This window comes from Aegilops tauschii, chromosome 3, assembly GCF_002575655.3.
Source record: "Aegilops tauschii subsp. strangulata cultivar AL8/78 chromosome 3, Aet v6.0, whole genome shotgun sequence".
Taxonomy (NCBI): Eukaryota; Viridiplantae; Streptophyta; class Magnoliopsida; order Poales; family Poaceae; genus Aegilops; species Aegilops tauschii.
The window spans coordinates 573,399,967-573,414,067 of record NC_053037.3 but is presented as its reverse complement, the minus strand read 5'-3'; the positions used below and the strand labels follow the sequence as shown (position 1 = coordinate 573,414,067).

General features: G+C 47.3%; 1 protein-coding gene across 1 annotated transcript; it reads left to right on the top strand.

Annotated features, from left to right (window-relative positions):
- Positions 1 to 5,711: 5,711 nt before the first annotated feature.
- Positions 5,712 to 6,905, top strand: LOC109762908 (uncharacterized). The gene has a single exon (XM_020321795.1). It carries the CDS (start codon positions 5,712 to 5,714, stop codon positions 6,903 to 6,905), a length of 1,194 nt encoding a protein of 397 aa, XP_020177384.1.
- Positions 6,906 to 14,101: the final 7,196 nt, after the last annotated feature.

The window sequence follows — 14,101 nt, the reverse complement described above, 5'->3', positions numbered from 1 at the left end:
CATGCTCTCATGTCACAGCATGCTGCAGGAATGACAGAATTGATCCTCTTATGATGGTTGACCCTTGCTACTCAAAGGAGATGTTCAAAAGGGCATATGGTAACATTATATATCCTTGCAAAGATAGGAGAGAGTGGGACGATCTACATGGCCCCAATTAAGCCACCATTGTACCAGAAGCATGTGGGTATAGGCCATGTATCACAAGAATACAAGCACCTGGAGAGGTTGATCATAGAAGGGGCGGGAAGAAAATAACAAGGCATGGTGTCATCATGCACTGTTCTTACTGTGGTGAGGCAGACCACAACAGGAAGGGTTGCAAGCACTTGAAGGCTGGACTGCCACCACTAAGTGCTGGCAATGTGCCAAATCCAGAAGCAGGTGCTAGCAATGTGCCAAATCCAGAAGCAGGTGCTGGCAATGTGCCATCTGCAGAACAAGGTGCTGCTGGTGCAGAACAAGGAGTTGTTGGTGCTACATCCACTGAAGCTGATCCAATTTTAACAGATGTAACACTTTTATGATAGCTAGGTAGGCACTTCCATGCTCTCATGTTTGGCATTTATCTAACACAAACTATTGCATATGAGCAGGACCATCAAGAACCTTCAGCAAAATATGATGATCTCATGGTGGACAACATGATTACCCTGGTAACATAACTACTCCATACCCAATAACACAACTACTATTGTTGTATTAATTATATTGATCTCACAGTGGACACTTGTGAATATTTTTTATAGATGAACACCTAGAGTTGTGGAACAAAGGCCACTACTAGCTTCTAGTTTCCTCAGTGCTGCCCAAGTGTTGCTCAACCAGTCTCATGGGAGCCAAGGCAGCCAAGCAAGTTCAAGTACCATCAGGCCTCGTGAGTTGGCACAGAAATTGGAAGCCATGAAGATACAGAGAGATAGGGACCTAGAGGAGAGGAAGCAGGCCATCCTAGCATCTAGAAGAGAAGAGGAATTGAGGAGAGCCGAAGAGGTAGCAAGAAATAAACATGAGGTTGCATAGAAGAAAGATGAACTAGCAGAGAGAAGAAGATTGGCTGCTGCACAGGCAGCTGCCAAAAAGAAAGAAGCAACAGAAATCAACAAGAAAGCTCAAGCTGAGACCAGACAGATTATTCAAGACACAATGAAAACAATAGCTACTGAGAAGAAGGCAAGGCAAGAAGCAGAGAGGAGAGCTGCTACTGAGAAGAAGGATGAAGAAAAGAGAGTATAGAGGGAAACAACTGTTGCAAAAAGAGAAGAAGAGAAGAGAATTGCTGCCGCAAAAAGAGAAGAAGAGAAGAAGCTAGCTGCTGCAAAGAGAGAAGAAGAGAAGAAGCTAGCCACTGCAAGAAAAAAAAGAGGAGAAGATGGTTGCTGCTGCAAAAAGAGAAGCTGACAAGAGGATTGCTGCAACACAGAAGAAGATGAAGGCTGCTGCACAAAAAGCAAGGGAACAAAGCATGGCTGCTGCAAAAAGGAAAGCAAGCTGGGTTGACAATCAAGCTGGCTATCCAAAGAAGGCTCCAAGATCTTCAATGTTTGATGTCTTTAGGTAGGTTGTAAGACATGCAGTGTTTGGTACCTTCCTGATCATTTAACCTGTGTTGGCATGATAATGTATGGTACCAATTTGCTAATTTTGCTTATGCTGATGCATATTGATTGCAACAATCTCCTGCAAGAAACAAGGCTATTTTGTTTTGTATGTGGATGATGGGCAAGACTTATTTGGTTATCACTACAAGTTATCTCGTCTCTAGTTTTCACAAATATTTGTCAAGTTTTAATGCAAGATATTTGGTTAGTTTGGCATGTCCGTCAAGCTTGGCATGATATTTGTCAAGTTTTGATGCAAGAAATTTGGTCAGCTTGGCATGTCTCTCAAGTTTGGCATGATATTTGTCAAGTTTTGATGCAATTCTAATGTTGGATGCAAATTTGGTTAGTTTGGCCTTTTATTGCTGAATACAATTTTGGCCGACTATTTTGTAGACAAACAAGAGACAAGTAGATTCAAAAGGGAAGATATAAGGACTGCATATTGATCAAACATAACACAGGGTTGAACATAGCATTGCCACTTCAACTTTCAAACCATTACATCAGACTAAACCAAACTAAACAGGGTTCAACATAGCATTTCCAGATCAACATTGACACCATTACATGACTCTGAACCAAAATAAACTAGGACTGCCCCCACATGAACTAGGACAGTACTAACATCACTTGTTCAACATCTTCACTTCTTCACCATGAATACCACCAATGCAGCAACACCTAACATCAACACAACAGCAAGCAGCATCTTCATGAGCATCACCAATTCCCTCCCAAGCTTCATCAATGCAGCAGCTTGCTGCCTGGTGATGACATTGTCACTCTCACTCTTCACAAACTTCGTAGACCAGCTGGTTGATCCATTCATGTAGGTAAGCTCTTGTGCTTTCAGCGGCATCACCGACCAGATAGTGCTTGTCAACGAGGTACTCGACGTACTCCAATTCCCAACACCAGAAATCACAACTCACCTATCCCAAAAAGACATGCCAAGGTCAAAAACTTCAATCTTTGGATCCAAAACGTAAGAGAATCCATGCAAAGGAGATAAATCGAACAACTAACCCCATGATTATGGCACTTGTAGAAGACCCACCCGTCGTGCTTCTCAGTGGTGGAGACAAACATACGCCATTGGAAGCTTGAGGAGGGGAGTCGTATACGTGTGCTCCTGGACCGTCGCCCGCCTCGTCCCCGCGCGCGTGTCATGTTTTCTAAATGAGCCGGGCTGAGCCCAGATCTATGCTTGTGTAACGAGTCACTAATAGATGTTCCATTGTCCGAGACATTAGACTGTGGGCCGTTTACCGACTTGGTTGTCGGCCTAACCCAGGCCCATGACGCTACATCCCCTACATACTCTTTTACGCGCTAGTCGTATATGCTATCTTCATAGATGTTTCGATTCTGTGTTGTACATGCTCACATGTTTTAGACACCTTTCAATTCAAGGCATTGGCATTGGCAGACTAAGACCACCTTGTGCCTCACAATAATGAACGTGTTCTGGGTCGGTGGTATTACTCCCGTGGGAGCGATTGCTTTTGATTAGGAGAAGATGTTCAGGGAGGCAACCACCATCTTTGTTCGAACCATTCTGAGTGTGATTAGAGACAAGTTGGTTGACGCATATCTCTATATGCAGGTTACAAAACAACTTGTGGGATGCGCTCGAAGCTAAGTTCAGCGCAACCGATGCTGGAAGCGAGTTGTATGCTATGGAGTAGTACCATGATTACAGGATGGTTGATGACTGTTATGTATTGGACCAGGTTCATAAGATACAGTGCATCGCTAAGGAGCTGGAGCTCCTAAAGTGTGAGTTACCGGACAAGTTTGTTGTGGGATGCATTATTGCTAAACTCCCTCCTTCTTGGAGAAACTTTGTTACGTCTCTCAAGCACTTAGACGTGAATTCTCTGTTGAGGATGTCATCGGTCATCTAAGTTTTGAGAAAAACTCGAGAGCAAAAGACTCACACGTGAAAGGGGCAGAAGGATCTTCTAGCGTCAATGTGGTTCGGAGAAATTTCCACAAGTTCAAGGGAAAGGAAACTATCCAGCAGATTAGTACCTTCAAGAAGAAGAATAAGCAGAAAGACAAGAAGAAATATGGATGCTTTACTTGTGGTTTAGAGAAACATTGAGCAAACAAGTGCCCGAACAAGTACAAGAAGTCAGGACATGACTCAAGTCTTCCAATGTGACTATGAGGAACAATGATAATGGGGCATCTGGGTATGGTAGATTGTTTACTGTACTTTCAGTTTTTCAATCCACCGATTGACGGGTTGATACAAGTGTTAATATTCATGTGTGTCATCACATGTCTTTATTCTCTTCTTACCTGGTTGCATGGTTGTTCCGTCCTAATGGGGAATGGCTCGCATGCTTCTGTTCATGGTGTTGGCATGACAGATCTGAAGTTTATTTCAACAAGGATCATGCAACTTCGAGAAAGTTCATGAGCCAAGTCGAGCTCTGTCAACCTATGCTTGCGCTTTGCCTATCAGGAACGGTTAATTGACCTTGGATTAATTAACGAAGAGGCGTTGTCCAGTGCAGCTAACACACTCACTCCCACCTCGCGTAACCATATCCGTCATCAACTGTTCCTCTCGCTATGTTGCCTCCGGCGATCCCATCCCGTCGACCGCATGCATGACCATTGGGAGAGCAGGCCTTCGAAACCCCGTACTTCGAGATCCTGCATAGGGAGAAGGGTGCTAAGGTTTTTGGCAGGCGTCTCGGCGTGACTGCACCTAGTTCTTCATCATCTCCATCCTCTGCTTTGACTACTTCCCCAGCACCGACCGCATGGCTGAAGAGGACACCACCAAAAAGAAGGCCGCGAAGGAAGCTAAAGCAGTTGTCACCGCTGTGGCCCTAGCCTGGCCTACCGAAGAGTATGATTTATTCATCCCCTACATACTCGTTCATGTGCTAGCCGTATATGCTCTGGTAATAGATGTTTCAATTCTATGCTTTGTATGTTCTCACATTATTAGTTATTGGCATGAGTTACATACTGTGGATGCCATGTTTATGATTTACTCGTGGATTGGATTGATAAAAATGTGTTAATTTTGTCTTGGAGGGAGGACATGGATAAAAAATAACCATGTGTGTCACGTGATTAATTTGATTGCGGATGGAGTGGGGAAAGTATCTGATTTCCATTGATTAATCAATCGTGAAAATTGATTACCTAACTCGTGAAGATTGGTTACCCATTATGATTTTATTGGGTTACCAAAATATTGATTGCCAAGATATTCGGAAAGAAAGTAGAGATTGATTCGTGAAGATTGATTACCGATCGTGATTTTAATGGGCTCCCAAATATTGATTGGTGAGATATTCAGAAAGAAAGGAGAGATTGATTTGTAAAGATTGATTATCGATCATGATTTTAATGGGCTCCCAAAAATTGATTGCAGAGAATGAGGGTTGCCAGATATTGGGCCATCAGATGAAAACCTTGTTAAATAGAAAACGAGAGAGTGAAAGAAAACCAGAGCAGGACGAACGAAGAGTTGGGACGACGTCAGTCAGACCAAGGGTTTGATGTAAGAGGGAACAATACTTTATTTTTAAGTAAGAATAAGAAGAGATAGATATTTTCGCTTCAGCTTTTTCAAACCGGACCAATAATTGGTGGACTGGTTTGTACTAGTACTACTATACTAGTTTGGGCGCACAGTTTGGTTGACTTCCACAAAAGCTGTCTGACTCAGGCACCATTCTCAGGCATTGGATTTTGTGGCATGAGGTCAAGATTGCTGCCTGACTGAGGAGCTGCTTGTCAAGACTTCATCCACACAACCCCTGAATTTAACTGAACTGGCCGTGCTGTAGCTTCTCGTCTTCCAGAAGGCAGGCAGGCACCATAGCTTCTCGGCTTCTCCCTCCTCCCCCTATCCATTCGGTTGCTATCCTCCTCCGTTTGTATCTCATCTACTGTATGTAGATTTGGTAACTTAATCCTGGTCTGGTTCTTCCTTTATTGTGCGATTCTGTGATAATTTTCAGTTTTATTTACAAATTTGCGCCTTTTGTTCACAGGGAGGATTAGAGGCAGGCATTGGGGTTTTGTAACTAGACTAGAAGAGGCACATTAATGTCGCACGAACTGGTGCCCGCGGCAATGGCGGCCGCGCCCGGTGACATTCTGCCGCCATTGGGCAACCCTGCTCTTCTTCCGCCGGCCAAAAAGGTGAATGAAGACCCGAGTTTCCCCCAAGCCACGCCGGTGGTTCCGTCCATGATAGCGGAAGACTGGTCCAAATGGTCCACGCTTCCGCCTGACCTTGTTCGCCGCGTCGCCGACTCCCTACTGTCCACCAATGACCTCGACTGCTATATTCACTTCCGTGCCGTGAGCCCCAGCTGGCGCGCCGCCACCGATGACCCCATGAGCAACACCTCCGACCCTCGCTTCCGCCCGCGCCGGTGGATCATCCTCGACGAGCACTTCCAGAGCGAAGGGAAGTTTCTCCTTCTGAACACTCACAGCGGACGCTTCCTCCATAGGAATATCCCGCTGCTTAGCGACCACTATGTCGTAGCTACCACTCGCAATGGCTACTTGGTTCTGGCGGACAAAAGCCCTCCTCACGCGGCCAGCATCCTCAACCCTCTCACGGGTGTCGTCATCCGTTTCGTGGCGCCTGTGCCCCCCGAGGTGGGATCCGCTGCTGTCGTCGCCCTTGCCTGCTCTGCGCTGGGGCTCACCTTTTTCAGTGACTCATCTCACAAGACGTACACTGCTTACCCCGACAGTGAGAGTTTCGTAGTCCACGAGGTTCCGCAAGTAGCTTATGGCAGCCTCCGTAAGGCGGTCGTAGGCGGTGTCTACTCAGACACTATAGGTCACGCCATGATTGCTCGGTTATGCTGTTCGCTCATGTCTCCACATCCAAACGATCTTTGTTTTCCAGTGGGTTTGGCTACCGAAACGCTGCTCGTCGGGAGTGTAGAGGGATTTATCTTGGTTTTTAAAACAGACATCGAGTTAGGTAAGCTTGTGGCTTTGGACAACATCAACAACTATGCCATCTTCATGGGTCATCAGAGGTGCCTGGCTGTCGATGCTGATAAGTTCCCAGGCATTGAGGCAAACTGCATCTACTTCACTGAACAATTGGGTTCGTCCGCTCATATCTTCAAGTGCAACAACAAGGACAGGAAAGTAGAGAGGATCTCTGAAGCTGCCGATTTCGTGAAGCAGGACAAGAAATTTGTCCTCGTTGCTGACCGTCCTTTGACGATCATCCACCTACTCTCCAGCTACACCATCAACATCCCGGACTCTCAGCTGGCCTTGCAACAGATCCCATAAGGCGCCATCAGATCTTCGTTCAACTCTGGGGATGTCGATGACCGACCAACAAGGTTATGCTTTCGCTAAGTAATTGCTTCTAATTACACTCTAGTCATCTGCTTTGTCATATTGGATATGCCTTGCCTTGTAATAGTTAAGAAACAGCTTGTTCCTAGGTTAGATCACCTTCAGTCGAACTACCGCTTGCTGTCTTACTACTTAGCCATGCAATCTGGTCCTTAATTTCAAGTGGTGCTAAATGTTGGCCCAATTTTTGCAAAATTTTGAATCCAGCTCCGGCAATTAGACCATTGAACTTACTACTGCCCATTGTTGTCTCTTTAAGCTTTAGTTAATTTGCATTGTCATGCACTGGGCAGAAAAATGGTTTTCGATTTGCTTAATGACGGCAAGTCGAGCTTGGTTCTTCTTAGTATCTTGAACTGGGTCCAGGGTCAGAACAGGGTATGAAAGTGAGCTCCCTGGGTTCTATTCTTGAAGCCCTTGAGCTAACTGCATTTCTAATTTGTTCCTTGTATTTCTTGGGATTACTGCGGAAACACATTCTGCAGCTCCATCACTCGCCAATCCTCAGGTTACTTTTAGTGTAGGTTGAATCCTTAGCTAAGTGATGGAAAACTTGAGATCATCAAATGATTTCCAACTAATCTGCATCATGTGTCCGTTCTATTGGGCTGAGGAATTGGACTTTGCTTTATTTTATTCATCTCTTGGTTCTTTTTTTTTTTAGAAAAGGAGGAGGACCCCCGGCCTCTGCATCTGGGCAATGCATGCGGCCACTTTATTAATTATTCTCACAAGACCTTACAAAGTCATACAATAGTAAGACTAAAGCCACCGTCTAAGTAACAACTGTCGCTACACCTATCCAAATGATGAAGGGGCGCTGATAGCCTGGGCCTAATACCAAACAGACATCGCGGCCAGACCTAACATCTAAGACCTGAGGTCCCAATCAGGACGTCTGCCGGGTATGGGCACCCACCAGTCCGGCGTGCTCCTCAACCAGGACGCATGCCGGGTATGAGGCCGCCGCAGCCACTTGCCGCCAATCCATCTTCAGAGCTGTACTGCTGTATCAACCTTGCCCGGTTTAGCTGCCGCCGACGCCACCACGACGCCAGACAGCGTCGACCTCCTGCGCGTGTCCATCACCACACATCTGACTCTAAGCCTCAGCTGCTCCATGCCGCCAAGAGCCGCCGCCATGAATATGTAGAGAGAAACACCGCTCCACCGAAGAAGCCATCCGTTGGTCCCTCGAGCCCGAGTGCATCTCCAAGAATGCCGCCCCCAAGGGGGTAACGACACATGAATGCCGCCGTCATCCGATCAACTGATCTAGGGTTTCCCTCGGAGGTATTGGGTGGGTTTGGGATTTGTATCTCGATGATGCCTTCATGAAGGAAACGATGATAAGGGCATCGTCATCACCGGCTCCGTCCAACGGCCGAAGACCAAGTTTTCACTCAGATCCGTCCCAAGAAATCCACCCGACAACCTGTGCACTGTCTCGACCGCCTTCAAAGCTCCAGATCTAGCCGCCTAGATCCGGCGACCAACCGCAACAGCAGTGCCACCGTAGGAGCCCTGGCACACCGGCCACTGCCTGAATGTGCCACCACTGGAGCCTGGGAGGAGGACTCCCACCCCACCTCGCCAAACCGCGAGAGCCGCCGAGATGGATCCTGCACGCTTATCACCGTCTTTGATCGGAACCAATCCGTGACAAAACCACGAGATCGCCGATGCAGATCCGCTTTGAATCTCTTGATTCTTCTTAGTGCTCAATTTATATGCCTCATGTCCCTCTGTGGCTCTATTTTAACTGACAATCAATTCATGATGCAAGATGCAACAGACAGTACTTACGCGTGATTTAATAATAATTGATATAATGCGGCGAGTCATGCATCACCTGCGTCTGCGGCCGGCGGGTGTATCGAGTACGTTCGCGTGATGGGGAAGCCACTCAAGACACAACTCCTAGTTGGACTCAGGTGACGTACGTGGCCTGACCGGAGTCGGGTACGCGCTGGCCTCCGATACATAGGAGTGGCGCTAGAATTCTATTCCCTCCGTTCCCTACTACTCCCTTTGTCCTATAATATAAGAGCGTTTTTTACACTAGTGTAGTGTCAAAAACGCTCTTATATTATGGGACAGAGGGAGTATAATATAAGAGTGTTTTAGTTATGTGACGGAGGTAGTAGTAGATAACTACTCCCTCCGTTCAAAAAAACTTGTCCCTTAAATAGATGTATCTATCACTAACTTTGGTGTTAGATATATCCATTTGAGGGACAAACTTGGGACAAGCTTTTTCGAACGGAGAGAGTACGTCTTATATACATGGCCGGCTTGCTCGTTCGCTCGCTCGCATAACCACCGATTCATTACCACGCAAGAAGACTAAGAAGACGCCATGGGAGCAGTCTTGTCCTCCGCCGACGCCGACGCCGTCGTCGGCGCCCTAGTAAGCTTGTTGGCCATCAAGAACCACGCGCCCCAACGACATCGGTTATCGATCGCTCCACCGGATGCACCGGCGACGGCGAGGACCATTGGTCTGGCCTGCCAAGGACCTCCTGCGGTCTGCACGTCCTGGCGCGACGCCTACGCTAGCTTCAGCTCCGCGCCGTGCTAGAGCAGGCGCCCAACGACTACGCCCTGCTGCCCCTTCGTCGGCGGCACCTTCCGCTTTCCCTTCTCCGGCCCTCCGCACTATAAGCGGGGCTTCACACCTTCTCCTGCCACGGCGGGTGGGTGTTCACCAACGACGCGGCTGGCAACCCGTACCTCCTCAACCCCATCACCGGCGCCCAGGCCACGCTACCACCGGTCAAGACGACCTACCAGAGCTATACCTTTTTTTTGCGGGGTAAACTCCAACTTTATTCATGAAAGTCCATATGGAGTGGGATACATCTGACATCATGGGGAGCACCAAACCAAATATGGCGTCCCGGACCTCTAGAAAAAGAAAACTTGGCTAACCGATGTGCTTTGACATTGACAGCACGACTCTCAAAAACAAAAGTACAATGAAAAGAAGATGATCTGAGATTAATCTCACTAACAATTGCTTCATAAATTCCCCTAGCATTTTTGTTGATGTTAAAGACCACCTGTTGGCAATCCGAAGCCACCACTAGGTTTTGGATTCCAAGATCCTCTGCAAGGGCCAAGGCCTCCCGACAAGCCATCGCTTCAAGAGAGGCTGGGTCTGTGACCCTCTCAACAACAAGAGCTGAACTACCCAGATAATTTTCTTCTTCATCTCTGCAAACAGCCGCAGCAGCGGAGCCTCCTCTTCTACCCAGCACTCCCACGTCCACGTGTATCTTGAAGTGTCCTGTTGGTGGCTTCCTTGGCCGTGTATGCACCTGATCGTGTGGAGCGACTCTCCCAGCCCCCCTCTGGCTATTCTCCTTAACAATACCGAGGTCAGCTATAAACCTCGTAATGAAACCATGAGTCGTATGAGGGCTCTGGAATATGGCTTCATGGATAGCCTTGCTCCTTGCATGCCATATGGCCCATAAAGTTACCGCCACCAGCATAAATTCTTGATGAGATAGCAATACCAGAGCGATACCTTCTATGATGATGACGGAAGAAGCGTCAAAAAGCCTCGTAAAAAACGTGACATTTCTTGGGTCAGCTGGGCTCGGGTGGCCATGTCCACCGCGGCTGACGTGAGGGCGTGCACCATCGTTATCGTGCACATGCCAATGTTCAAGGTTTCTTTTGCCAGGCCAGGAGACAAGCGCTGGACATTGCTCTCAGAACTTGAAAATCATGTTTACGACATTCTTTATAATAACAAGGATGGTTTATTCTTTTTTTTAGAAATGGACCCCCGGCCTCTGCATCTGGACAATGCATGCAGCCACTTTATTAATTATTCACATAAGACCTTACAAAGTCATACACCAATAAGACTAAAGCCACCGTCTAGGCAACAACTATCGCTACTCCTATCCAGTTGATGAAGGGATGCTGATAGTCTGGGTCTAATACCAAACAGACCTCGCAGCTAAACCTAACATCTAAGATCTGAGATCCAACCAGGACGCCTGCCGGGTATAGGGCTCCCACCAGTCCGGCGCACTCCTCAACCAGGACACCTGTCGGGTATGAGGCCGCCGCAGCCACCTGCCACCAATCCATCTTCAGTACTGTACTGTTGCATCTACCTTGCCCGGTCTAGCTGCCGTCGATGCCACCACGGCGCCAGACAACACCATCATCCTACACGTATCCATCCACACGCGCCCGTCGCTGAAACTCCGCAGCGCCATGCCGCCGGGATCCGTCGTCGGCCTTACGGTAGATGAAACACCGCTCCTCCTTGTCCCCTCCAGCCAGCTCCTGCTCCAAAACGATGCCCTCAGGAGGGAGCACGACACCGGAGGCGCCGTCATCGTCCGATCCGGTAGACCCAGATCTAGGATTTCCCCCGGAACATCCCGATCATGTTGACGTGGTTTGCAACGACGATGCCTCAACAGGGAGCGTCGGAGATGCCGTCATCGTCCGCCATGACCGAAGTCGGCGCAATTTTCACCGAAAGTAGCACCACCACGTCTCGCCGCTGACTGGATCCGAGCACACCCACGCCATGTAGACGTATGGTGTCGTCGGAAAGCCGGTTGAGGACCACCGGCCGCCCACCCCGGCCCCATCACGCGCCGCCGGCCGGCCATAGCCGAACCACAACGGATCTGTCCGGGACGCCAGATCCACGGCCACCGCCGCCGCCCATTGCATCCCACCGGAGGGCCTCACCATCCCTGGGTTCGCCGTCTGCCGCCGCACAGCCAGGACGCCGCTGTGGCTGCCGCATGAAGACACCCCGCACGAGACGCCCCAGCCGCCTGATGGGAGATCCGTCGCTTCCCCTCCTGCCCTAGCCCTTTAGGCGTCGGGCGCCACCACCACCGCGGCTAGTGCCGGCGGCGGCGGCGGCAGAGACCTGCCTCGCGGGAGGGCTGGCACCGCGAGGAGTTGGTTCCCCTGGCGTCGCCCTGGGTGGCGGTGCGAGGGGTTCGGGAGGGAGGGAGGGGGTTGGAGGGAGGAAGGGATATCAGACGGTAGACAAGTAGACTCTTTAAAATTGGGGGAGAATTTCACTTCCCCGGCCTCTGCACCAACTAGGGATGCATGCGACCATTTTAGTATGAGCACCGATTTATTCTACCTTCTATATTTCGATGGTTCCGTATGTACTTTGGATCTTAGTGGGCCTTCACCAATGGTGACCACGATCATGCGCGGCGTGACAGATCGTTGGGAAGTTGTACCTAACATGCACCTCGTCCTCATGCCATCGGGTGAACTACTGCAGGTCTGGAGGAACTGGGAACACATGGATACTCCACTCAAGTATCACAAGACTTACCAAAAAATTGTGAACCATATATGCCATGATGGAGCAGATTTGGTTGGCGAAGATGACGACGACAAGCTAATTGATGAGCTAGAGACAAACGATGAAGAGGACGAGCTCCCTGAAGTTGGCACCGATGACCAAGATGAGCCCGCTGAGGCCGAAAATGATGAAAACGAAGATCTTTCTGAAGCCGACCGCAAAGACCACGACATTGCATGCACTATTGCAGCTGCTCCGCGAAGGTGTTGACATGCCTCATCGGCTTGTTGACGAGGTCAGCACGAATGAGGTCATGGTCTTCAAGGTTGACGTTGAGAGGCAGAAGTTGGTGGAGCTAAGGGACATTGGAGACCACGTGCTCTTCCTCGGTCTCAACGCTGCCGTATGTGTTCCGACAAATGAATTTCCAGTGTTCAAACCAAATTGCGCCTACCTCACAAACGAGGCTTCCTTGTACAACCCGATGTTACAGAAAGATCTTGGTATCTGGAACATCAAGAAGAGGAGTATGCAGAACCTTGTTGAAGCCTGGCCAAATCCGTCTTCTTGGCTACATTTACCGACTCCAATTTGGATCACTCCAAGGTTTTAGCTACTGGTTTAGTTGTTCAAAAGCTACTGCTTTTGGGTTTTTTTGGGGGGGGGGGGGGGGGGGGGGGGGGGTTGTCTTATACGTCAAGAACATTCTTGTAATACACGTTTAACATTTGTTAATACATGGTCAACATTTTCTCTTTACACATTTCGCACATTTTTATTTTAATGTTTGATTAACATTTTAAAATACTTGTTGAACATTTTTTTTCAAATGCTTGATTAACATTTGTTAAATAGATGGCACATTGTATATTTTTGGTAGACATGTGAACATTGCCATTACACACATTAACAAATGTTTGATTAACATTATATAAAAAATTTAAAAAATCTTGATTAACATTTTTAAATAAAATATTAATGCATATAAACATTTTTCTTACACATTCTAATATTTTCAAATGCTTGATTACAATTTTTCAAGTACAACTTTGATAATTTTTAATACTCCGTCAACATTTTTATATACATATTTTAACATTATTCATATTCTTGATTAAAAAATTAGAATGTTTTTTTAATTCTTGATTAACATTTTTTTAAATACATGATCAATTTGATTCGCACATATTGTATATTCTTTATATAAATTTTTGGTAATACATGAGAAACATTTTTAATACAATTTAACATATTTCAAACCCTTGATTAACTTTTTAAAATATTTTATTTTAAGTGTTTTTTCTAATCTATATTTGGAAGTATAAACGAAAGTAATAGAAAATGAGAACAAACAACATGAAAAAATAGCCCATGACTTCCCGTGCACCTGGGCCGGCCCATTTAGGGAGGTCAAGGACGTGACGGCATGGTAAGTCGGGAGCAACTAATCACCGGTCACTTTGGTGGGCTAAGAGCACGCCACTTGGTACACTCTCAACCCTTGCCACATGTCGTATGACAGGCGCTACCTCTGGTTTTGTATTTTTTGTACACATTTTCGGGTTTTAGCTTTTTGGGTTTTACTAGATTTTGGAGGGAAAAAAATTCCCCGTCAAAAAACATTTTTTTCTTCCAAGGAAGGAACAGATTTGTCCGCGAGAGGCACAACTGTGCCTCTCCAAAAAGGAAAAAAAATATGTTTTATGTTTTCTTGCTTCCACAGGAAGCACAGATTTGCCTCTCGTGGGTGCATAGATTTGCTTCTGCATTGTGCCTCTCGACAAAGGAAAAAATTGTGTTTTCCTTTTAACTTTTCCCG

Excerpts from the sequence above, each read along its gene's own strand:
- LOC109762908 (XM_020321795.1), top strand. The coding sequence starts at position 5,712 with ATGGCGGCCGCGCCCGGTGACATTCTGCCGCCATTGGGCAACCCTGCT.